Here is a 27315-nt window from a genome sequence, read left to right as displayed (position 1 = left end):
CGTAAAATGACGGAGGAGGACAAGAAGAAGATAATGGGAACGCGCCGCCAGACGCTGAGAGCCATGAACGCGGTTCGGGCCGTTAAGGCGGTTGGCGGCAACTCTCCGCCCAGCGGCGGTTGCGTCGCAGCCCGGAGCGTGACTCGGCGCACGCTCTCCTTCCGCTCCTCCGCCCCCGCAGCCAGGGAGGCGGCGGGGGGCGGGGCGGACTACCGCTCCCAGGAGGCTCCGCGCGGCCCCGGGGGCTGTACAATAGCGCCGGGGTGGAGAGGCCTGCGGAGAGGCGCGGCGAACGGCCGTTTCCGGCATGTTCCGCTCTGGACCGGGCTCCGCCGAGAAGTGGAGGGCCGCGGAGGGACTCCAAGGCCCAGCGGGCCGTGCGCGGGATGCGCTTGCGCGATACGCGGACGGGGGGGCGGTCGGGCCATTTAAATGTGTGTTTGTGGGTGAAATGGCTGCGCAGGTCGGAGCGGTGCGCGTAGTACGGGCGGTGGCGGCGCAGGAGGAGCCGGACAAAGAGGGGAAGGAGAAGCCCCACGCTGGGGTCTCGCCGCGGGGAGTGAAGCGGCAGCGCCGAGCGAGCAGCGGGGGGTCTCAGGAGAAGCGGGGGCGGCCGAGCCAGGACCCCCCTCTGGCTCCCTCTCACCGGCGGCGTCGCAGCCGCCAACATCCCGGGCCGCTGCCGCCAACGAATGCCGCCCCGACCATCCCGGGCCCTGTGGAACCTCTGCTCCTGCCGCCTCCGCCGCCGCCTTCGCTGGCCCCCGCCGGGCCCGCTGTCGCCGCCCCGCTCCCGGCCCCTGGCACCTCGGCCCTCTTCACCTTCTCGCCCCTGACGGTGAGCGCGGCCGGGCCCAAGCATAAGGGCCACAAGGAGCGGCACCGGCACCATCACCACCGCGGCTCCGACGGTGACCCCAGCTCCTGCGTCCCGGGCGATCTCAGACACAAGGACAAGCAGGAGAACGGCGAGAGGGCCGGTGGGGTGCCTCTGATCAAGGCCCCCAAGAGAGGTGAGAGCAGGCGAGCTGCCCCGAGCTTGGGCTCTAGGTCTCTCTCTCGGCGCAGATATCCCGCCCCTTGAGCCCGGAAAGACGCCAACCCCCTGCCCGCCTCTGGCCGCTCTGCCCCCCTCAGCCCACCGGGGTGCACTCTGGGTTGCACACGGTTGGCGCAGCCTGACCTACTTGAGGCTTTTCGTTCCCAGGCCGAGCTGTCAGTCACTAGCCCCCGACCCGGTCCCCCCCGCCCGCCCGCTCCTCCCAGAGCCCGGACCGACGTTTGTTTTCAAATTCGGCAGGGTTTCCGCGCGATGCGGTCCTTGGCGTGGGATTTGTAGGTGGCGCATTAAAAACTGCCTTTCCAAAGTAAAATCCTTTTCTTCCTGTTTTCCTCGGTGGTTGCTTTCATACTCACTCTCCTCTGCTCCAAAATCTCTCCGGGGTATGTTTTGGGGCTGGAATGAGTTTGAATTCGTAGGGAGGTTACGCGACGCACTCACTGGTCGCCCTAGATTCTTTGCAAGGTAAACTATCAAACGCAGTTTATCTTCGTGTTGTTGTTGTTGTTGTTTTTTTTTAATCTGGAGGTAAAAATAATTTTTAATTTTCATATTAGGTCTTCATTCTCAGAAAAGGGATGGGGAAGGTTTTCTCTCTCCTTCGATCCTAGGAAATAGGATCAACCAGGCCCCCTAAAAAGTGGGGTGTGCAGTAGTAAGGATGTATTAGAGGCGAGAATTCCAATTGCATTTTTATTTTTGTCTGGCACAACCAATTGATAATTTACTTAATTCCAATAACCCCGATGAAAGTCAAGAATATTTAACACAGAAAATGTAGGGCTGCCTAATGAAGTGTGGGTTCTAGGGAAATAGGGCAGGCAAAATTGGTGGCTTCCTATTTCCAAGTACCTGTAGCATTTGTTAATATTCTTGAAGAAGGAGGGGGGGGCTGTATGAATTTTGATTATGACCTGAGTTTGTACTTTGTATGTGATTTTATGTCATTTGTTAGTTGCATCTTCTCAAGAAGATTTTAAGGTACTTTTGTGTTTCTCAGTCCTGGGCCAGTTAGGTTATTAACATGTTAATGAACCCCGTCTTCCAATCTTAAGTGTTGTGAGTCTTGGATTCCTTCACAAAGTTGGTCTTAGGCTAAAACTAAGACTACGACCCATCATTATTTATTTTGAATGCTTCTTCCAAATAGCACAGTTTATTGCAAATAATTGCCCAATGGTATTTATTGAATTCATTTAAGTCTTTCTTCCTTTGGTGGTATCCAAATCTTAATCTCAGGAATAGGACTTGCGCCAGGCTGACCGGAGTCCCAGTTCCACCATCAATATGCAATGATCTTGTTCTCTTTTATTTTTACCTTTATTTCTCACCTCTTTCATGTGTGTGTTTATGTTTTAACCATACAGAGCTAGAAGTGATTTTAGAGATCACCCAATTCAAATTTATATAGTAAAAGAGGAAAAAACAGGCCCAAAGTAGTACCAAGTACAAATATTTAAAAATTTTTAAACACATCATTGACCTACTAGAGCAGTGGTCGGCAAACTCATTAGTCCACAGAGCCAAATAACAACAGTACAACGATTGAAATTTCTTTTGAGAGCCAAATTTTTTTAAAATTAAACTTCTTCTAACGCCACTTCTTCAAAATAGACTCACCCAGGCCGTGGTATTTTGGAAGAGCCACACTCAAGGGGCCAAAGAGCCGCATGTGGCTCGCGAGCCGCAGTTTGCCGACCACGGTACTAGGGGGTAGAACCCAGATGTCCTGAATCCCAATATCAGCTTCATCTCCCTACTGGGCAAGGTTGCTTTCTCTTTCTGCTCTTCATTTTTCCCACTTCTTTGCTTATGAGATGGCAGTAGCCAGTCCCATCAAGAATTTCTCACAGCACCCCTTTTATGGGGGGACAGTGGTAATTACATGTAAATAATTCACAACGTGCTTCTCTGGAAATTGCACAGGCCTCATGTTTTTTAAAAAACAAAAGCAAACCTTTAACCCAGTGCTGTCCAACCAACAACTTTCTCGGATGATGGAAATAGTCTATATCTGTGCTAATATGGTAGCCATTAGTCATAGGTGGCCCTTGAAGCAAGTCTTCTTTTTTTTTTTAATGCTTTCTTATTGATTTCAGAGAGGAAGGGAGAGACAGAGAAATAAAAACATCAATGATGAGAGTCATTGATCAGCTGCCTCCTGCAGTCCCCTACTGGGGATGGAACCCAACTTATGGGAATCAAACCGTGACCTCCTGGTTCATAGGTCAACTCTCAACCACTAAGCCACACTGGCCAGGCTGAAGCAAGTCTAAAAGACTTGTAATGTGGCTAATGTGACTGAGGAACTGAATTTTAAATTTTATTTAATTCTAATTAATTTATAATTAAATAGTCCCTTTTGACTAGTGGCTACCACATTGGACAGTGTAGCTTGAAGCAGTTGTAGTTTGCCAATACGTAAAGAAGACAAGTGGGTTAAGATCAGGTCATTTAAACTGTTTTAAAAATTGAGATATAATTGCCCTGGTCGGGTGGCTCAGTTGGTTGGAGTATCATCCTGTATACAAAAAGGTTGCAGGTTCCATTCCCTGTCAGAGCACATATGTAGGTTGCAGTTGGGAGTGAGTATGGGAGGCAACCTATCGATGTTTCTTAAATCAATGTCTCTCTCTCTCTCTCTTTGTCTCTCTCTCTTCTTCCCCTCCCTCCCTCTCACTCTCCTCCTCTCCTCCCTCTCTCTCTAAAATCAATTTTAAAAAATGCCCAGGGGAAGATTAAAAAAATAAGTTGAGATGTAACATTATAGTAGTTTCAGGTGAACACATAATGATTTGATATTTGTATATATTGTGAAATGATCAGAATAAGTCTAGTTTAAATATTTTAACGTTTGAATGAGAAAGTTATTATGGGGGGCGGGGGGAAGCTTCCTAGCCAAGTACATTGGGGAAAAACCAAATACCACAGCTTTCTGGATACATGACATACACTAGCATTTTATATGTGTATATTTTCATTTGATTTGAAAGAGAGAAAAACATTGATCGGTTGCCTCCCACATGTGCTCCAACCTAGGATGGAACCCGCAACTTGGGCATAGCCCTGACCAGGAATAGAACTGGCAATCTTTCGGTGCACAGGATGACAATCAACTGAGCTACACTGGCCAGGGTACACATTGGCATTCTTAGAACCCTACATAAAATAACCTGGTTTAACCTTGTGTAATCCAAGCTCTGCCCTAGCTGGGTAGCTCAGTGGGTTAGAGCTTCCTCTGGATATGCTAAGGTTGCAGGTTCAGTCCCTGGTCAGGACATATACAAGGAGCAACCAACGAATGCATAAGTGGAACAAAAAACCTCTCTCTCCCTCCCTCCCTCCTTCTCTCTTTCTCTCTCTCTCTCTCTCTCCCCCCTCTCCCTTCTTCCCTCTCTTCTACTCTCCCCCTCTTCCTCTCTCTAATAAATCAATAAATAACCCATGCTTTTGCACACACTTTGAATACCTTTTGTATTTTTGCTGAGCATCTTTTTTTTTAAAAAAAAGTATTTTATTGATTTTTTTACAGAGAGGAAGGGAGAGGGATAGTTAGAAACATCTATCAGCTGCCTCCTGCACACTCCCCACTGGGGATGTGCCCGCAACCAAGGTACATGCCCTTGACCGGAATCGAACCTGGGACCTTTCAGTCCGCAGGCCGATGCTCTATCCACTGAGCCAAACCAGTCAGGGCTGCTGAGCATCTTTATACTTGTTACCGAGGCATGCAGGAGGCATGCCTCTGGAGTCCATCTGAGTTTAAATCTCAGCTCTACCACTTACTGTGTGACCATGGGCAGATTACTTTAACCTCCACCAGCTTCACTTTTCCTGTTTGTAGAATAAGGTTGTGGTATTGCTTTTATAAGGTTGTTATGTGGTTTAAACGGGGAAGCACTTAAACAGAGTCTGGCTGATATTGAGGCACTGTTAAAACTGTGTTTTGTGTTGTTTTTTTTTTATCATGCTTCATCCTTGAAGCAACTCTTAAGATTAATAAGGAGAGTGGCTAGCCCCTTGTTATTTAAAAAACAATGACTTCCCTTCCCTTATCCTCAGATATTTAGGAACTACTTTAATTTTTTATTTTGAGGTAATTAAATATTCACAGGAAATTGAAAAATAGTACAGACTGGTTCTTTCCTTCAATGGTTACATCTTACATAACTATTGCATACTATCAACACCAGGAAATTGACATTGGTGTGTGTGTGTGTGTGTGTGTGTGTGTGTGTGTGTGTGTGTACACTTTTGTGATATTTTATCACCTGTAGATTAATTTCACTACCACTGCAATCAAGATTCACAGCTATTCCAACACCATGAACATTCCCTAATGCTATCCATGAATAGTCTTAGGAACCTCCTATGTCTCCCCACCTTCCCTGAACCCTAGAAACTACTAATCTATTCTTTGGCAACCATTTATTTAACTTTATAATTTCATGATTTAAAAAAAAATATGTATTTTTATTGATCTCAGAGAGGAAGGGAGAGGGAGAGAGAGAAACATCAATGATGAGGGAGAATCACTGATCGGCTGCCTCCTGCATACCCCACACTGGGATTAAGCCCACAACCTAGGCATGTGCCCTTGACTGAAATCAAACCCAGACCCTTCAGTCCTCAGGCTGATGCTCTATCCACAGAGCCAAACCGGTTAGGGCTATAATTTCATGATTTTGAGAATGTTATATAATTGGAATAATAAAGGATGTCATTTTCTGAGATTTTTTTCCATTCAGCATGTTTTTGAGATACATTCAAGTTACTGCATTTATCAGTAACTTACTCCTTTTCATTACTGAGTAGTATTCTATGGTATGGATATACCACTGTTTAACCATTGACTTCTTAAAAGACATTTTGGTTTTCAGTTTAGCTATTATGAATAGAACTTCATGGATGTAATTTTCATTTCTCTGGGAATGCAATTGCTAGGTATTATGGTAAGTATGTGTTTAGTTGTTTTTTTTAAAGACATTGCCAATCTATTTTCTAGACAACCTGTTCCCTTTTACAGTCCCACCAGCAATGTAAGAGACATCCGCTTCCTCTCTACATCCTTGCCAGTATCTGTTATTGTTAGAATTTTTATATTATCCGTTCTAATAGATGTATGGCTAGTGATATTTAACATATTTGTGTGTCATTGTTTGCCGTCCATATATCCTTATTAAAATGTCTATGTTTTTTGCCCATTTTCTAATTGAATTGAGAATTCTTTATTTATTACACTTAATATATTCTTAAATGTTTTTTTATATTTTAAATGTTTGGGGGAAAAAACCATGACATGTGAAAGTCATATGAAATTCAGATTCAGTGTCCAGAAATAGAGTTTTATTGGAACACCACTCCACCCATTCAGATGTATGGTCTACAGCAGTGTTTGCACTACAGCAGCAGAGGAGAGTTGTTGAGACAGATCATATGGCCTGCAAAGCTTTTTATAGAAAAAGTTTGCAGACCCTGAGGCAGTTCATTCAGCAAAGAGACATGTTCCTGCACACCAGCCCCCTGCATACCAGCCCAGCAGTACTCAATCCAAGCTCATGTATAGTTCACCATAAATGTCGGATGCTAGGCATTGGGAGTTGCTCATAAGTAGTTGAAACGAAAGCTTAATCTGTAAGTACTAAGGTAAACTTGCTTTATCTATAAAATGGTACAGAAAATGATTTTTGAAGAGGTAAAGTGACATGCTTAAAATTTTCTAGTTAGAAAGTGGTAGAACTGAATCTAGAAGATACTAAATGTTAAGAGATATAAAATCTTTTTTTTATTTCTTGTAAGGAACAGGCTTTATAGTCTTAAACTGAGTTACCTGAGTCTTTTGAAATCTTAAATTTTTTCCTCTCCCTTTTAACTGCATTCAAAGCATAGAACTGACTTCCTCCACAAAACCCATCAAAGGAAGTAATGCTTCTTTTTAATTATTCTCGGTTAAATTTATTATTGTAGTAATATTTTTTAACAAAGGAAAGGGGTGAGTTGATTCCTGTAGCTCTCTCTTCTCCAATGTCATTAAATGACAGGGTTGCTTTTATGTATTTCCAGTGAGTCAGCCTGCCTTTTTCACCTTTTTTCATCTTTGACCAGCTGTCCTAACTGCTACCACAGGGAGTGTCTGAGGGCAGACTCCTAATTGAAATTTTCTATGATGTCAAAGAGCTATTGGCAGGAATTTTAAATCCAGAAACTGTTGATTGTCTTGGTGATGAGAGTGGGGAATTACTTTGGGATTATACAGAGAACTGAAGTAAACAGATAATCTCATTTATCAGAGCAACAACTTCAGGGACTGTACTTTTCCTTACTCAGAGAGAGGCAAAAAGCCTTTAAGGCCATGAAAATTTTTGTATAACATAATGCTATCATTATGATCATGCAGAATTATGTAGTGGGCACTCAGTAAAATATTTGTTGAAGTAATGTTCTCTTTATTGGAGGTTCCTCCAAGCCACCTCAAGTCCATTAATTGTGATTAGATCATTTTAGTTGATCATCCAATGGGAGTGTTGCAGAGAGGAGGTGATAGAGAAGGCAGAAAGAGAACAGAACGGAGTGTATTGGAAGAGTTTGAGTTTTGGAGTCAGACAAGCAAGAGTTTGAATCTTGGTTGTCACCTACTGACTTGGTAACCTAATATAAATAACATATAATGTTTCAGGCTGTTTTCTTTTTATTTAAGTGTAGTTGGTCTGAATACATTCTCTGTTGGACCACTAACACTCTACCAGAAAGGGAAAGAGTGTTCATTCTTTAGACATTGATTTTTTTAAAAAAAATTGAGATATAGTTGACATATAACATTATGTAAGTTTAAGATGTATAACATACTGATTTGATATAATTTATATTGCAGAGACACTGACTTTTAAATAACATTTTTAATTCAAGGCAAGGCAACCTCGATATTCTCATTAAGCAGTGATGGCTAACTTAGTATAATAACCTTTAACAACTTAGTATATGTGTGCCATTCTCAATTAGTTACCACCATAATAACTTAAAATTAATATTTGTTTATTCATGGAAATTCATTAACTAGTGTGACACAAGTTGTCTCAAATTTCTCTATAATCAAAGGTGAGCTTTCTCTATCTCAGCCTTAGCCTTAGATAAAAATCAAAATTTGAAAAGCAGGATTAGTGAATAGATTGATTGAAATGTCACATTTTAAACTTTTATCATGTTGAAATATGAGATTAAAACCAATTTAGGGCTTTTTCGTTTCCTTATATGGTGGTTGTTTTGAGATGGACCATGCTGAATTAATTGAATGGTTCTCGTATAATGAGTTTTGGAATAAAACCCACAGAGACTTGGCCATGTTAGAAATACCATTGGTAATCTGATAGTAATATAGAAAATGTGTTATAATCAAGGCAACTCTTTGGCGTTAATTTCAGCATTGGATCTAGGTCACAATTCATCTTCTGCATACCAAATACATCCTCTGAAGCTTAAAATAACAGGATCTATTCAGAGATTTTTTTTTTTTCTGTGAAATTGCTAAACATTTAGCAATGGGTAATTAGATAATTTTTAAAAAATTGGTTTAACCTTTATATTTAATGGCATTAACATTTAATTGCTTGGGAGAATTGCCTAAATTACTGATTTGATATATAGGAAAAGTATTTAGATTAATTTATTTGGTAAGAAATATAAATGACTGTTACTAGGTGTTTTAATTAACTGTCAAAGATTTAGTTGTATGTAGAATAAAATATGACTTTTTCTGCCCTGGACATTGTAACTCAATGGTCAGAGTGTGGTTCAATTCCCCGGTCAAGGGCATGTATCTGGATTGTAGGTTCATCCAGGGCCCCAGACAGGGCATATGCGGGAAAGAAACCAATCAATGTGCCTCTTTCACTTCGGTATTTTTCTCTCTCTCTCTTCCTCCTTCCCTTCCTTCCACTCTCTCTTAAAAAATAAGTGCAAAAAATATCCTCAGATGAGGATTAATGACTCCCCCCCCCCAAAAAAAAAAAATAAATAAATAAAAGAGTGCTTTTTCTCTTGCCAGTAAGTAATACATGTATATTTTGGTAAATGATCTCAGTTTAATTACAAGTGATGTTTGCAAATGGTTTTCTTTTTGTTGTTTAAATGCAAGTATTAAATAGAATGAAAATCATTTGGTATCTATCACATTAAAGTCTTTGATTTTCACTTAAAAAATTTTTTTGAAGATTTTATAACCTGTGTATCTGGTTATTAGAATGATTTTGTATAGACTACTGCAACTATCATATATTTATATATTTTATACCAAGGAAATTTTTTACTGTAAAATTTATTGAGCTTGTTCTTCCCACGTATAGTGATAGGATTAGTGGGAGTAACTATCTCAACACTCAGAAATACTATAGTTGGCTGGATAAATTCTATACAGTAAATACCACACTGTGCTTGAAGGTTGGTCAGGACAATACCTGATATTTAATCCTAAAGAATTCTTGCTAGATATATTTTCCAACTAATAAATAAAAGATGCCATTCTATTTTGGATTTGCCAATCCATGACAATCCCTTAAAATTAAAAATACATTTTTTATTTATGAAAATAATATATGTTTTTGTAGAAAGTTGGAAAATACATGTAAGTAAAAAAGAAGAAAGCTAGACATTTATAATCCTACCAGCCTACATAACTACCATTAACACTTCTCCAGATTTTTTTCTGTGTTGTATGTATACAAAATACCTATAGATAAGTCAGACTTTTTCCTCTCTTTAGGTACTTTGCTTCTCCCTGGAATATTTTTCTCTCAAAAATATGCTTGTCATCTCTTATTACTTAGGACTTAGTCTAAATGTCACCTCCCAAAGAGAGCTTCCCCAGCATCTAGAGCAGTGGTTCTCAACCTTTCTAATGCCGCGACCCTTTAATACAGTTCCTCATGTTGTGGTGACCCCCAACCATAAAATTATTTTTGTTGCTACTTCATAACTGTAATTTTGCTACTGTTATGAATCGTAATGTAAATATCTGTGTTTTCCGATGGTCTTAGGCGACCCTGCTAGCTGTGGCTGGGTAGTATTTTATCATATGTAAGTACCAGAGTTTAATCAGTATCTTATTATTAGACAATTAGGGGATTTCCTAAATAATCTATAATAATAAAAGCGTAATATGCTAATTAGATTGGACATCCTTCCGGACGAAGCCGGGGCTGCAAGGGAAGCCCGGGTCCCGGGTACCAGAGGGAAGTCGGTGCCGGTAGCTGGGGAAAAGAAGGCCTACTCTTGCACAATTTCGTGCATCGGGCCTCTAGTACTCTCATAGATGTCTTTATGTATCTTCAGTCATTTTCTTAGGTAATTTTTACTTTGGAGTAGAATTTTTGGGTCTGAGAATTAGAAATATTTTCAAGGCTTTTGGTACATAATAATTTTGGAGAGTGCCAAATTGCCCTTCATCAAAGTTGTACTAGTTGATACTTCCAGCAACCGTACATGAGAATGCAAAAAAAAAGTTTTTGCCCATTTTGTAGGCAAAATGGTGTCTTACAGCTTAATTTGCCTTTGTTTGATTCACCTATATGTATCATAGTAATGTGTAGACTGATAGCAAAATATGACGAGCTCCAATGTAGATTTTACAGTAGTTACCATACTGCATAGCAAATGTGAAATCAATAACTTCTCTATTTCCTTTTGTTTTTTGATTGCAGGTCATATTATATGCTGACCTTTGCATTATCTACTCTTTAGCATAATCTTCAAACCAGAATATTATTGTATTTTAAGATTTTTGTCTCATTTTATAAACATGTAAGCGGTAATAATGACAAATTCATAGAAACTGAGAATAGGTTACTTAATTTGATATAAAGTACCTTAAGAAGTTTGTATGTTGACACTAGACCTAGCAACTGACTTCTTTTTAATTATTGTGGCCAGAAACACCAGATGAAAATGGTAAAACCCAGAGAGCTGATGATTTTGTGTTGAAGAAAATAAAGAAGAAAAAGAAAAAGAAACATCGAGAAGACATGCGAGGAAGACGCCTTAAAATGTACAATAAGGAAGTACAAACTGTCTGTGCTGGCCTGACGCGCATCAGTAAGGAAGTGCTCACCCAAGGACAAGCAAATAGCACTTCGGGAGTTAATAAGGAGTCCTTCAGGTATCTGAAAGACGAACAGCTGTGCCGGTTGAATTTGGGCATGCAGGAATATCGGGTACCCCAGGGAGTACAAACACCCTTTATGACCCACCAGGAGCATTCTATTCGTAGAAATTTCTTAAAAACAGGTACTAAGTTTAGCAACTTTATTCATGAGGAACACCAGTCCAATGGTGGTGCTCTTATCCTTCATGCTTACATGGATGAACTCTCATTTTTGTCTCCAATGGAGATGGAGAGATTTTCTGAGGAGTTTCTTGCTTTGACATTCAGTGAAAATGAGAAAAATGCTGCTTACTATGCTTTAGCAATAGTGCATGGGGCGGCTGCTTATCTCCCGGACTTCTTGGACTATTTTGCTTTTAATTTCCCCAACACTCCAGTGAAAATGGAAATTCTGGGCAAGAAAGATATCGAAACAACCACCATTTCAAATTTCCACACTCAGGTAAGGTGAACTCATTGTTAAATTATTTAGTAAGTACAGTTACAGTACATGCTAACCCTCATTTTGTTGCTTAGCACATACCAGCACACTTTAAATAAAAACTCATGGTGGTAAATGTGGATCAAATTGTTTACTTCTCTACTTGAAAAATCTTGATTGCTGAAGTTCTTTGGGATGTGGCATATGACTTGCTTGGTCTAAGAAATGCTTTATACATGAACTGTTATACATGATTACACGTCTTTATGGAAAACCAGCTTGAAAACTAATCCATTCTTTCACAGATTAGGTAATGTTAGCATGGGTGGTGTGATTTAGAACTGGTAGCCTCAAGGTAACTCTAGCAAACTTAATCTTTTGTGTCATAAAACATCTGAGGGCACTGACCTATTTATTTGCCAGGTTTTTGCTTTTCTTTCAGTAACTTGTTGGCAGTCTATCCCAGAAACGTACCTTCTTTACGTGACTTGGAAGTGTCACTAGGAAGACGCCGTAGCTGCCGCTCCTTCTGCCTACGCACTGCTGTAGGTGAAGACATTTGCTGAAGCTTTGCTTGGGCAGCCAGGCTTAAGTCAGCAGGGAAACTGTCCTTCCGAACCAGTGGTTTTAAACGGAACGTTTTTTTCAATGAAGTTATTTTAGGGCATAAACTGAAGTTGATAATATGTTCTAGATTTTTTTCTTGCTTGCTTTTCTCAAAAGGATTGTGAACGTGGATGGTCAGCTATAAGTTTGTGTTATAGATACAAATTCTACACAAGTTTCATGGAGAATGTTACACTCTTAGAGAGTTGTAATGATATAACCTGTTTTTTTCAGGTTATCTGATAATTTGCTGCCATTTTTCCCTTAAGAGTTTTTTTTTTGTAGGTAGACGCTTGCATCATAAGACTCTCGGCTGTCTGCATTAGAGTGGTTTCAAGCCACTTGGATATGAAATCTCCTCTAATTGAATCTTTTTAGTGATTCTTACCATCCTTGCCTCCAATGAGGGGAGTATCCAGTTTAGATTTATGAGCTTCAGAATTTCTCTAATTGAAGTTCTCTCTGCAGTAGAGAGAGCAGGAGCAGCCAATCTGGAGAGGTCGCAAGATGGGGCTGCCCAAGATGTTGGAACACGATGTGCAATAAAGAAAGGGCTTCGTCTTGGATTTTGGCCTTGTTACCACAATCAGGTACCGAAGTGCTGACTTTTGTAGTAGATTTTGTTTTTTCTTTTTCCTTTTTTTTAAAGGAGGATAGCCCCTTGAAAGTTAAGGAATTCTATTTTTATCAATATTGCAGAAGGGACTGAAAATAGTTCTCCTAATGTAGTCCATAGTCCCCATAAGTCCCTATTCAACAAAGATCTTTCTGAGAGCAGAATTAATATGCTCTTCCACTTTTTTAGTTTAGAAAGCTGCAGCAAATTTTCTCTTCTGATTGATAGACCAGCAAGCATATCTGAAAAGTAAGGCAGAAACTTGGGGGGGTGGGGAGTCTTGGTTTTGTGATGATGACTTTTTTAACTTTAATATTAGTTAGTCTTAGTGGATCAAGATGCTTAGAGCTGATATCTCTAAATATTCCCTGCTGATTTTTGTCTTCCAATTGATTTTTTTCAATGGAGCTGAAATTTCAATGACTGTACCAACAACTTACCTTGAGATTTACTTTCACATTTATAAAATAACCACTTTCTAAGAACATACCAGATTATTTAAAAATTTGATGTCACTAAATACTTTAACCATATGAGAATATTGAGGACTATTGAGTAAGTATCATGCTCTGGTGATCCTTGGTGAGGGAACTTCGTTTTATTTATGAATATTGAGTCATTGGGGAGAAGGATGAGGTGGGTGTGGAAGTTGGTGTAGCCTAAGAAATTAGATTTGCAGTGGTGGAATCATTGGCAGATGTTGGGATGGAAGCTAACACAGTAGTTCAGATTTATTTAGCACTTTGTGATTTATAGAAATGCTTTCACATTCATATCTGAATATTTTAAACACAACCCATGTGGTAGGTAAACAATTTTATCTTTGTTTTCCATCAAAGAAACTGAGCGTTGGAGATGTTTATTGTTATCCAAGGTTATGTAGCTAGTAAGTAGAAGTCAGGGAGCAAACTGCAAACTTAGGCCACTTGAACAATATGTGCATCATTTTACCATACTCCTTTCTTCTTTCAGCCATTGGAGAAGAGACTAGTGCTTTTATTTGTCTAACACTGTAGTCAGTGAAATGAAAATATCTCAGTTTCACACAATATTCAGAGACTATTCTAATAGTTTTTAACATACCTTTAGATTGTTGGGAATTAAGTGAATACCTTAGGTATTTTGGACTTCTATGTTTTGTGAAGTCTTATCAAGTTCTGTTGAGCCAAAAATAAAGTGAAGTAAATTGTTTATTACCTTAGAGATATAATTACTAGAGGTTATAATTTAAATATGTAGCCATAATAATTATTCATGAGTATATTTCAAGACACTTTGCTCAGCAAGTATTTATTGAGAACCTATCATGTACTGCACATTCTGTTCATTAAAGGACTAATTGATGAGCTCAGTTTAGTGGAGAAGATGAATAAACCAGCAGTTATAATGCAGTTTGACAAGTAAGAGCATAGAGGTATGCATAGGGAAAACAGTTGTGAGAGAGGGAGCACAGTGTGATTAGAAAAAGTATTTTAAAGCTCATAATAGTGCTGGAGTGGAGCCTTGGAAGATTCGTACTTAGCTTGATAAGGGCATTGAAAGAAGACTTCCCATGCAAACACATAGATAGTAAAGAATGTAGCACTTTTAGGAAGCTGCGAATAGTTTAATATAGCAAGAATACATGCTGACTTACGGGGTAGTGAGAGTTGAGACCAGAGAGATACACAAAATCAAGATTGTGAAGAGTTTTATATGTGCTAAAAAAATTAGTGTTTTTTTCTTAGAAGTAATGGGGAATCATTGGTGAATTCTAAGAGGGGCGTGCTATCAAGTTATGTTTGCAAAGATTACACAGTAGTGTGGAGAATGAGATTGGAAGCAAGAAGATTGGTTAGGTTCCTGTGGTAACCAGACAAATGATTCATTTCCAAACTGATATTGACACCAGAGAGGAAGAAATGAAATTTGAGCACTAATTAGAAGATGGGATTATTTGCACTTGGTGAGGGAGAAGTATAGAGTCTTTTTTTTAAAAATATATTTTATTGATTTTTTACAGAGAGGAAGGGAGAGAGAGAGAGAGCCAGAAACATCAGTGAGAGAGAAACATTAATCAGCTGCTTCTTGCACACCACCCACTGGGGATGTGCCCGCAACCAAGGTACATGCCCTTGATCAGAATCAAACCTGGGACCCTTGAGTCCGCAGGCCGACGCTCTATCCACTGAGCCAAACCAGCCAGGGCAGAAGTATAGAGTCTTAAGATGTGATTTTGACAATGGGCCGATGGTGGTGCTGGTCACAAAGTCAATACAGGGTTGAAAAAACTGTTTTGGGGGTGGAAGGTATTGATGAGTTCTGTTTGAGGTGTTTTGTGTTGGAGGAACCTGTAAAGACTATGGTTAGACATGTCTACTAGGTAGTTAAATATATGGATCTATGATTGGGAGACATGTCTAGGCTGGAGATGCAGAAGTTGAATCCATTAGCCTGTAGGTGATCAGGGACAGCATTAGAATGGAAGAGATAAAGTGGAGAATGGAATCTTGTGATGCACCCACGTGTGGAACGGGAAGAGATAAAGACAACGAGGTAGAAGGAAGTTTAGATGACAAGTTTTCTAGCTTTTATGAATGATGGAGTGATTAAGTGTCATATCCATACAAGGAATGAAGTAAGATAAGGTTGGGAAAATGTTAGGTTGCTCAATTGGGAATTAAATTGGAAACATTATCAAGACCAGCGCTTTGCAAACCATAGCCATCTTAATATTGTAAGTTATGCTTTTTTTAAAGAAGCTTGCTATTTAAAGTGTGCTTAATATATGAATTTGGCATCAACAGAGAGCTTGCTAGAAATGCAGACTTTCAGACCCTTAACCAGGTCTTCTGAATCATAATCTACATTTTAACAAGATACCCAGGTAATTCACACGCACACTAGAGTTTGAGAAATGCTACTGTAAAACTCACCTCCACTAGCCAGGAAGTAAAATATAATTTGTTTGGGGCTGAGGGGACTGGGTGCCGCCATCTTGTGGCTGTGGGTGCTGCCATCTCTGAGGGTGTGGCAGTCAATTAGCATATTCCCTCCTTATTGGTGGTGGGCGCCACCATCTTTGAGGGCGGGGCAGTCAATTAGCATATTCCCTCTTTATTGGCTGTGGGCGTCGCCATCTTTGCAACGGTGTGAGGGTCAATTAGCATATTCCCTCTTTATTAGATAGGATTATTATTATTTTAGCTTAGATATTATATCATGCAATTATCAGCACTAGAAAAACATTTTTAATGGTTTTAAACCTTGAAGTGTTCTGCAATAAGTATGCAATATTTGGCTCCCCTCCTTAGAAAAATCCTATGGCCTCTGATAAACTGATTAGCAGTTCACATATTCTTCTAGTCATCTTAAGGACTAACAGGATTTTAGAGTAGGTGGGGATCATTTCCAAGCCTTTGTTTTATAGGTGAGGAAGATCACATTTTGTTTGTGACCTTTCCCAAGGTTAAAGAGTGGCAGTTCTTCAAAGAAGAATTGTTTTTTTTTTATTATTATTATTTTATATTTTATTGATTTTTTTTCTTTTTTTTTTTTAATTTCTTTATTGATTAAGGTGTCACATATTTGTCCTCATCCCCCCATTCCCATCCCACACCCCTCCCCATGGATGCCCCAACCCCCTGTTGAACTTATCCATTGGTTAGGCTCATATGCATGCACACAAGTCCTTTGGTTGATCTCTCCCCCCTCCCCTATCCTCCCTCTGAGGCCCGATAGTCCGATCGATGCCTCCTTGTTTCTGGTTCTGTTCTTGTTCATCAGTCTATGTTGTTCATCATTTCCCCTAGATGAGTGAAATCATGTGTCACTAGAGATATACTTATAAGAATTGAATGTGCGACGAGCAATAATAGTTATGCTGACAGGCAAATGAATCAGTCTGTAGTGAGTTTCTTTCTGGACCAACAGTTCTTTTGAGACCCAATATCAATGTCCACCAATTCCCTATGAGTACATGTTGGCACTGACCCCTCAGCTCTGGATGGTGGACAAATGGTGGTAATGCAGGTCTGACTCCCTCTGGTTTGGTCTCGGCCGGACCCAGGGGCACGGCTTCACCCGGATCCAGGGGCCCACGGCCTCACCCGGATCCAGGGGCACACGGCCTCGCCCAGACCCAGGATTCAGCTTCACCCAGACCCAGGGGCGTATGGCCTCACCCGGACCCAGGGGCGCGTGGCCTCTCCCGGGCCCGAGATCCAGCCTCACCCGGATCCAGGGGCACACGGCCTCGCCAGGACCCGGGCTCCAGCTTCCCCCGGACCCAGGGGCACGTGGCCTCACCCGGACCCAGGGGCGCGTGGCCTCTCCCAGACCCAGGGTCGCGTGGCCTCACCCGGATCCAGGGGCCCACGGCCTCACCCGGACCCGGGACCCAGGCTCACCCGGATCCAGGGGCCCACGGCCTCACCCGGACCCGGGGCCAGGCTCACCCGGATCCAGGGGCCCACGGCCTCACCCGGACCCGGGGCCAGGCTCACCCGGATCCAGGGGCCCACGGCCTCACCCGGACCCGGGGCCAGGCTCACCCGGATTTTATTGATTTTTTTACAGAGAGGAAGGGAGAGGGAATAGAGAGTTAGAAACATCAATGAGAGAGAAACATCGACCAGCTGCCTCCTGCACACCCCCCACCGGGGATGTGCCCGCAACCAATGTACATGCCCTTGACCGGAATCGAACCTGGGACCCCTCAGTCCGCAGACCGACGCTCTGTCCATTGAGCCAAACCGGTTTCGGCAAGAGGAATTGTTTTATAGTCTGCATTTCTAACAAGCTCCCAGATGCTGCTGATGTTGCTGGTCCACAAACCAACAAGGCTGTAGGTCTTAAATTCTGTCATAAATTACAAACAAGTATCAACAACACTAAAAACATAGTGAAGTTAAATGGAGAGTTGTTTTAAATATCACCATCTGAGACTATTTTCACCTTATAGCAACTAAGTAATTGAAGTGTATGTATGGTGAACAAAGATTGTATATGTATATGCTGTGGGGAGAGGGAATTAATTTTAAAAATGTATCTACTGTAATAGGATTTTTTTCTCTTTACCTGGCAAATGTGTATTTTTAAGTTCTGCTTAAAAAAAATTTCTGTAAAATTTATATAATATTGAAGTGTTATTGAGGGTCATAGCTCTTTAACTTTATTTAGAAATTCTTATAAAATGTTGCTTTTATTACTATTACGTGGTAATGTTTACTGTTCCTGAGAAAATCAACAAATGTTATTCAAAAATGGGCTTATAGGTGCCATGTTTGATTAATTAACATTTTATAGTGAATTGGTGGTATTAATTAAGAATAGAAGAGTGCTTTGTAGCTTGATAGTAACTGAGAAACTCTTAAGGAACTACACATCAGTGTGTTATATAAAAGGAAAAATATTTTAAGAAGTTTTATAAAGTAAAACAGCATAAAAAATGGTATGTTTGGTTCTTTCTATCATTCTAAGTATAGCTTATACTCTTTTGACACATACTACTTTTTTACTAGATGTTTTAAACCGGGAATACCTTTTTATTCACAGGTCACAAGGTTAGGAAGATTGCTGGCTCGCTTTTTCCTCCGTTTTTTAAACAATCAACTTAAATAGGTTTCTTCATGAAACATGAATTCTATTGAATAATTATTCTCCCCAACCTCCACACACAGGGTTTTCCACATAGTGTATTTCTAGTTTAGTGTTAAGTTTTGTTTTTAATAATTTACTTTTTAGAGCAGTTTTAGGTTCATAGCAAAATTGAGGGGAAGGTACAGACCTTTCCCAAATACTCCCAGCCCCCACCTATGCATAGCCTTCCCCATTATCCACATCCCCCACCAGAGGGGTCCATTTCTTACAATTGATAAGCCTGTGCTGACACGTCATAATCACCCAAAGTCCGTAGTTTACACTAGAATTCACTCTTGGTGTACATTCAATGGGTTTTGACTTACATGTACCTATCATGGTAACATACAGAGTAGATTCACTGCCCTAAAAAATCATCTGTGCTCTGCCTGTTCATCCTTTCCCTCACTCCCATCCCCACCCCTGCCGACCACTGATCTTTTCACTGCCTCCATAGTTTTGCCTTTTCCAGAATGTCATATACAGGGTGGGGCAAAAGTAGGTTTATTGTTGTATTTGAAACAGTTTATTGTGTTATTTATTAATATATTATTTTCCATATGAATAATTATAAACTTACTTTTGCCCCACCCTGTAGTATGTAGCCTTTCAAATTGGCTTCTTTCACTTAATAAACACATTAAAAGGTTCCTCATTTCTTTTTAGCACTAAGTCATATTCCAATATATGGATGGATCACAGTTTATCCATTTACTTACTAAAGACATCTTAGTTGCTTCCAGGTTTTTTTGGCAGTTATGAATGAAACTTATATCTTCTAAGTTTTTAAATGACTTATTAAAAGGTGTATGTAGCCCTGGCTGGTGTGGCTCAGTTGGTTGAGCATCGTCCCACGCACTGAGAGGTTGCTGGTTCGATGCCTGGGTTGCGGGTTCCATCCCCAGTAGGGACCATGCAGGAGGCAACTGATCGATGTTTCTCTCCCTTTCTCTCTCTGTAAAATCAATAAAGAGAAACATATCTTTAGGCAAGGGTTAAAAAGCAAACACACACGGATGTATGTATTGGATGTATGGATTGAGAGCACAATTGAACATATTTAACTCTCCCAGCAATTGATACAGGATAACTTTTTAAAGTTGAGTGTCTAATCTAAAGGACTACATATATATTGACAGCAATATGCATAGCATTCACACATAATTGTTCAAACTTTTATATAGCTATTATAAATAGATTAAATGTTTTGAATGCATGCAAAGCTAGTTACCGTTTTCTTAGAGGTATTTTCTTCCTGGGTATCTCAATCCTCCCTCCCCACTTCGCCTTCAGATTTGACTCAAGGCTAACTTTTCCCTGCTTGGCATTATGTTCCATGTCCCCATGGCAGCTTTAGTTTTTTCTGTTCTTTGGTCTCTACTTGCCTTCTTCCAATCTCTAACTTGTTTCTTCCTTCACGGTGCCCCAGTACATACACTTTGGGAGGTGGTGGAACTCAACTTGTTCTTTGCTTTTGAGTGCTATTTTCAGGCGAAAGCTTCTCAAACTTGCCAGATCCTAAGAATAATCTGGGATTGTTAGTTTCAAATACATATTAGAATCTCAGGTTCTTTTCTTGGAAATTCTGATTATCTTAATTGTTCCGTTTTGGGAGTGCTCTAGTTATAGACTTTTTTCTTAGTCCAGAGCAGGAGATAATAATCCAGATGTTATCTGTGCGATAGACTATTGCCTCCTTCAGTACAGAGTATACCAGATACAAGTTGCAGGCTAACCCACCATAAATCACAGATAGTGGCCAGAACAAAATAAAAGTTTCTTGAATAATAAGGCCAAAGGTGTTCCATGAGGTCATCCAGGATTCTGCTTTTCTCTGCCATTCCCTTTGGTGTTGTCATATGCATGGTTGAACCTGGCCCTCCAAAGAGAGGAAGTGGAGAGCAGGCTGCTTACTTATTAAGACATGTTCTGGAAATTGCATATGTAACTTATGCTAACATTTCATTGGCCAGAACCTAGTCACAGGCCACACTTAGCTGCCAAGGAGCCTTGCTCAGCTGTATGCCCAGGAAGTTCTGTTACTAAAATCCAGAATGGTAGGTAAGAACGGTAGATCAGGTACTAGGGGATAATTCATAATTTTCTTGTTTGGCATCAGTGCCACATAGGTGGTACCTGTTGACTTTCTGGTAATAAATGCCGTCCATCTTCTAAGCTTTGCTGTTAATTATTTAAATGCAACACAAACATTAGCATTTAAACATTTTTACTCATGTGATAGACACTCTAATCAGCTTTACTACTACCACTACTTTTTTAAAAAAACCAGAGTTTAATAGCTGATTACTTCAGTTCTAGCCTCAGCAAACATCAATTTAACAATTCCTCCATTTCAGGTTTACTTTCTCTTTTTAAATAGGAAAGGATACTTTATGTCACATATTATCTTAGGTATTTGCATTTTAAGTTGTCTTCAAGTTCAGTGCTGTTGAATTAAATGGCATTTAAATTAGGAAAACTTGGAGTACTATGATCTAAAAATATTAATGCAGATTAAAAATGTGTTGGGTTGCATAATCTCAAAGCTAGCAAACCAAGTAAATTGAAAATTACTATAGGCAGTGTACTTCAGGATTGGTATTAGGTTACATGAACTTTAAATTGTGATAAGTCTTTAGAATTTTCTCTCATAAGATGCCATCATCATGTATAGTTTGAAAGTCTTTTTAGGTTGAGAAACTTCTGGTAATTGGGAATGGGGGAGACTGATATTTCTAGAACTGGTATTGAAAATTAACTCTGCTTTAATCGTTTTAGGGTGCTTGGCTGAGAGAGGTTAGACCAATGCTTGGAAAAGCTGTTTTACTTCCCCTTCCTTCCTTCTTCCTACATCCCATGACCATTCTCTTCCCCAGTCTGCCTCCCCTGGCTTTTTGTAGCATGATGATCATACAAACGAATGGAAGGTAACTTGTGCAAATATACGCAAGGTAATTCTGGCCTGGGCTGTTGCTGCATAAAGATCACCTAGGGTGATCTTGGGGGAAAGATTTATAAGGAATTAAAAAAATAAGTCTTTGCTATTTGAGAACAAGATCTAAGACCTTTTTTCTGTGTGTATGTGTATGCATCCTCTGCCAGGGGTTTGACTGGCAGAGTACTGGCAGTGATGTTAAATTGTCTATGAAAAAAAATAGTGGGTTGATTCTGAAAATGCTGCTAAAGAACTAATAGTAAAGAATTGTATAAGAAATACTAGATGGTTATTTATGCTTTCTATTAAGGCGAAATAGGTGACATTTAAAGAGGATATTCCAAGTAGGGCAGATTCAAGAGAAAAATCATTGCAGGTAGAAAGAACTTTGGCGTAAGCTGGATAGAGAAAAGATGAGCCTGCCTAGGGTGGAGGATCTTATATGGAAGTAATGGAAGATCGGGTTGGTTAACAGTCAGCCTGCTATTTGGCCTGATGTGAACGCTCTCAAGGTAGAGAGTACAGAATGATTACAGAGGATTAATCTGACCATGATCTGCCCTGCCAATTTTATTGTTTATTTACTGATTTTCCTAAATAAAGATCACTTTGAAGTATTTAGAGAGTTCGAAATTATTATTCTCAGAGAAGTTTAAGTATATCGTAATGTCTTCAATATTTCCTTGAGATGTTGGGACCATAGACTAACCTGCACCTTGCAATGTCGGGTGTGGAACTTATATCAATGTATTTGTCAGTGTGTGTGGGTGCTTTTCTGTAACTGTTGACTTTGTCCAAGGTACTGACCTTTGAGTTCTTAGTATGTAGAAGAAATAGCAACATTGGAAACAATGCCCTATTCTAGTTCTTTAAATATATTATAGAGTACCTTCAGCCCTTTCTTCCTCTCTTTGGTTTTATCTCAGGTCAACAGGACATACTGCTGTGGCACCTACCGAGCAGGTCCTATGCGGCAGATAAGTCTTGTTGGAGCAGTAGATGAAGAAGTTGGTGATTATTTCCCAGAGTTCCTTGATATGTTAGAAGAATCACCATTTCTGAAAGTGAGTGTTAATTCATATCATTAAAGTTCGAATCATTACATAAGTGGATGCTTTTCATTTAAAAGTATTAGGCTAATCTTGTCTGTTAAAATGAAATTTTACCCAGTGTTTTGAATAGAAATGTTTACAAAACGATTGCTATAAAATATTTAACTTCAGTATTCTTTTGTATGAAATTACTATCTAATACATTTATTTCTTCATATAAATACACAAAATAAGCTTCCTAGAGTTTTCTTTTAGGTGGGGTGGTTACCTAAAGACTATTAAAAACTTTTTATGTGACTAATTCATCTGACTTCTAGATGACTTTGCCCTGGGGTACACTTTCCAGCCTCCGACTCCAGTGTCGGTCCCAGAGTGATGATGGGCCCATCATGTGGGTAAGGCCAGGAGAGCAGATGATCCCTACAGCAGATATGCCAAAGTCACCCTTCAAAAGACGACGGTAAACAATTACTTTTCTCAAATAAGCAAAAGCACTTTTTTTAGTTGATAGCTTATAAAAATGATTGAGACTTGAACACAGTTTGAACATCATCTGTCTAGATTATTTGAAGAGCTATCTTAAGTAAGTCTTCTAATGGTTAGTCCCTTCCTCTGGTCCACTCATTACACAGTCATCACACTGAGGCATCCTCTGTTTGTTTTTTTGTTCTTCTGTTCTTTTGTTAATCCTCGCCTTACTGTATGGATGGGGATATAAATTTTTCCCCATAACCTCTACTAGCATTCTTAACTTTGTCGATCTGATTGGACAAATATGTGTCATTTTAACTTGCTTTTCTTTGAGTGGTTTGTACTTCTTTTGTGATTTCCTTTTAACTTCCTTTACCCATATTTCTATTGGGGTGTATTCACTTGTAAATTTTCTGTATACATTATGACTTCACTTTTTTTTATGTTGTAAGTTTCTCTTTTAGTTTCAGATTTCTTTGTTTCAGCTCCCCTCCTCCGTCCCCCCGTAGGAAATTTTTGTTTATATATTGTCAAGTCTATATCTTTTCCTCTGAGGTTTCTCTCATAGTGGCAAGCTTGCAAGGCCTACTCTCATTCAGTGTTATAAAATATTCACCTAGAATGTTGTGAGAGTTACAGGTATTTTGAGAGTAAAAAATGACTCAGTAAAGCAACATGTAGCCTTGAACTTTGAATTTTATTTCCTGTTACTAGACAACTAAATTTTATATATTCAAACACTACATTTGAGCCCAAGACATAGTTTCTATGTTATTATGACATACCAAGAGAGAAAGGTAATCACATTAAATATTACGATAGAGTGTGTTTGTTAAATGCTAATGATAAAAGTCATTGAACCCTCTCAGCCCTCCTCTTATTTGCAATTTGGTATCTTAGTCGACTTTTTTGCCTAATTACTATTAATACTTTTGTCCTTCCCTTTACTTCACAACCAAATCAACTCCAGATCAATGAATGAAATAAAAAATCTCCAGTACCTACCTCGGACCAGTGAACCCCGCGAAGTCCTCTTTGAAGATAGGACAAGAGCTCATGCTGATCATGTAGGTCAGGGGTTTGACTGGCAGAGTACTGCTGCTGTTGGGGTTTTGAAAGCTGTACAGTTTGGTGAATGGTAAGTTAATGGAACTCAACTGCAAAGTTGGTTAATGTCTAAGAAAATGTAGACTCAATTTAAAAGGTTGGGGACCATTTTTTTTAAAATTGTGGTAAAACACACATAACAATTAAAAGTAAAATCGGAACCATTTTTAAGTGTACAGTTCAGTAGTGGTAGGTATATGGACATTGTTGTGAGAGAGAGCTCCAGAACTTTTCCATCTTGCAGAACTGAAACTCTATACCCAACAGCAATAGCTCCCTTTTCTCCTCTCCCCCAGCTCCTGCTAATCATCATTCTGCTTTCTGTTTCTGTGAATTTGACTACTTTAAATGTCTCAGATCAGTGGGATCATACAGTTGTCTTTTGTGACTAGTTTCTTTAGCATAATATCCTCAAAGGTCATCCATATTGAACCAGGTGTCAATTTCCTTTCTTTTAAAGGCTGAATAACATTCCATTATATGTATATGCCACATTTTGTTCAACCATTCATCCATCAATAGATATTTGGGTTGCCTCCTCTGTTTGGCTGCTCTGAACAAATATCCTTTGTCTCTGCTTTCAGTCTTTTGCGTATACTTAGAGGTGGAATTGCTGCATCATGTGGTAATTCTATTTTTAATTTTTGTAGAAACCACCATACTGTGTTTCATAATGGTTGCCCCCTTTTACATTTATTTGGGGCACAGTTTTAACAAAGCTCAGAAAATAGAATTCAACTCATTTAAAAACTTTTTTTTTTACTTTGTTTTTCATATTTATGTCAGGGCCTTGAATATTATTACAGAGTTTTATCTGAGAATTTAAAATTAAAGATTATTCAGATTTTCCCCCCTTTCAATACTTTGAAAACTGGAAGGTGTGATATTTGTGTAGTTGATGATGATATTACAGGGTGGCATTGAGATGGTGGGTAACGTGGTGAAAGGATTACAGATGCAACCAGGTTAGACTAAAACTGCTTCTATTCACTGTTGTTTTAGTTTTGCAACAACTAATCTAATTTTCTTATTTTTAAAATAGCTTTTTTAGTGTTTTGTTTATTGTTCAAGTTGCTTAAAGGAGCAAATGTATACTTTGTCTTTGGGAGCTATATATCTATTTCTGTGCTAGTAGCAGCATTTCCAGGAACAGCAACACTGAAATTTGTCCTTATTTCCATTATGAGATGATTGTTCCTAAAACTTCATTGTGTTGATCTTAGGAGTGACCAACCTCGCATAACCAAAGATGTGATTTGTTTTCATGCTGAGGATTTCACTGATGTTGTACAGAGACTTCAGTTAGACCTTCACGAACCTCCAGTTTCCCAGGTAATACTAACTCCTGCGTTTTTATTACCCTTTGAGTGAGATATTGGAGAGAAGTATCGTTACCCATTTTATTTTGCATTTTATCTTACCGTTAGATACATGGGGTAGTGAATTTTATTACTATTTAAGGCTGTGTGTGGAGGGTGTCAAAAATCATTGAAACAGAGCTTCCCAAACAGAAGGTTTGAGAATCCCTTTAACTTGGGATGCCATTTCTGGCCCTTTTCAGGCTCAGCTGCTAACCCCATTGCACCCGGTGCCTCACCTGCAAAGGATGGAGGACGGAAGGCGCCGATAAATGTTGCCTTCTGTGTGGCAAAGTATTGATTTTTAGCTGCACTTTGAAATACTAATTTAAATGATTCCCTAGGCCAGTGATGGGCAACCTTTTGAGCTTGGTGTGTCAAACTTCGCCAAAAAACTGAGCATAACTCGGGTAGTGTGTCACTTTGAGGAAAAAACTAACTCCAAGACTCTAGTCGCAAATGTTTCATCCTCAGGAGCAGCAAATGTTTCATCCTCGGCATGCGGCCGCGTGTCATCAGAAATGGCTACACGTGTCAGTGCTGACACGTGTGTCATAGGTTCGCCATCACTGCCCTAGGCCCATGCTGACTTTAACCTGTCCTTTGTTGCTAGAGAGGTAGTAAAATATGAGGAAGAATGTTTGTCAGGCATTATAGGAAATGTAAAAAAGCTGTGTATCATTTAGTATTGCTTAGCTTTCATTTGGCCCCTCTTTTTCCTGTGCTAATAATATTTTATTTGACTAAATTATTATGCATTTCACTTTAAAGTCTCATGCAACTTTTTCCCTCTCTTCAGTGTGTGCAGTGGGTGGATGAAGCCAAACTAAACCAAATGAGGCGGGAAGGCATTCGTTATGCTAGGATTCAGCTGTGCGACAATGATATCTACTTCATTCCCAGAAATGTCATCCATCAGTTCAAAACGGTGTCCGCAGTGTGCAGCCTGGCCTGGCATATAAGGCTTAAACAGTACCACCCTGTTGTGGAAGCCACTCAGAACACAGAAAGCAGTTCTAACATGGACCGCGATTTAACTGGAAAGCGAGAATTAGAAGTTGACTCCCAGTGTGTGAGGATAAAAACTGAACCTGAAGAAACATGTGCAGAGATGCAGCTTTTCACAACTGCTTCATCTTCTGTCCCACCTTCATCAGAACTTAACCTGCAGCAAGACCAGATGACACAGCCTGTCCCGGTTTTAAAGGTGGAAAGTAGACTGGACTCTGAGCAGCAACACAAGCTACAGGAACATCCAAGCACTCCTGTGTGATATGTACATATTCAAACACATTTTTTAACTTTTTTAAATTTTGATGTGAAGTTATAGTTTTATAACTGGCTTAAGTTAAGTTTTATTGGAGAAATCTTGCCTATAATTCTATAAAAAGAGAAATGACATTCCACAAATGTCAAGCATATCTTTTTTACACAGATTATGCAAAGTTAAGAGTTGTATCTTATCCCGTTAGTACAGTACGTAATAGTGGGTCTGCTGCTACTTTCCGTTTCAAGGTGTGAGGTAATAATTCAATCTCTTCTTCAAATCAAAATAACTCTCTGGAATAACAGATTCTTTTTTGGTAAATTATTCACTTCCCTTAATTTTGTCTTGTCTCTTGCCATAGTTGCTGTTTTTATGGTAGAAGATCAGATTTATGGTTTAGTACTCTGTCTTTATGGCACAGATTCAATTTCTACAGTAAAAACGGCATAGGTTGCAGGAAAGAGTTCTTGCATCTTGTTCAAAAGCAAGTAAGTTATTTAGTTCCAACCATAAAGAACAGGTAGTTCTAAGGAAAATTCAGTGGCTCTCTGGTTTAACAGAAGAGAAAGCACAGCACTTTCTGATCCAAACTGTCTTCTTTGTGTCTGTTATTTAAAGCCCAGTGGATATTTCAATTAAAAATATCTAAA

At 39.6% G+C, this 27315-nt stretch overlaps 1 protein-coding gene across 1 annotated transcript; it reads left to right on the top strand.

Moving 5' to 3' along the window:
• Positions 1-307: 307 nt before the first annotated feature.
• RSBN1 (round spermatid basic protein 1) lies at positions 308-27315 on the top strand (the record flags this gene model as incomplete). Its single annotated transcript, XM_079760479.1, has 7 exons — positions 308-1013; positions 10982-11655; positions 22337-22474; positions 22780-22922; positions 23904-24071; positions 25264-25372; positions 26198-27315. The coding sequence occupies 7 exons, from the start codon at positions 308-310 to the stop codon at positions 26669-26671; spliced, it is 2412 nt and encodes an 803-aa protein (XP_079616605.1). The 3' UTR covers positions 26672-27315.

This window comes from Cnephaeus nilssonii (assembly GCF_951640355.1).
Source record: "Cnephaeus nilssonii genome assembly, chromosome: 21".
NCBI classification, from domain to species: Eukaryota; Metazoa; Chordata; class Mammalia; order Chiroptera; family Vespertilionidae; genus Cnephaeus; species Cnephaeus nilssonii.
Note: the sequence above shows the minus strand (reverse complement) of the source record. Positions and strands in the feature narration are given on the sequence as shown.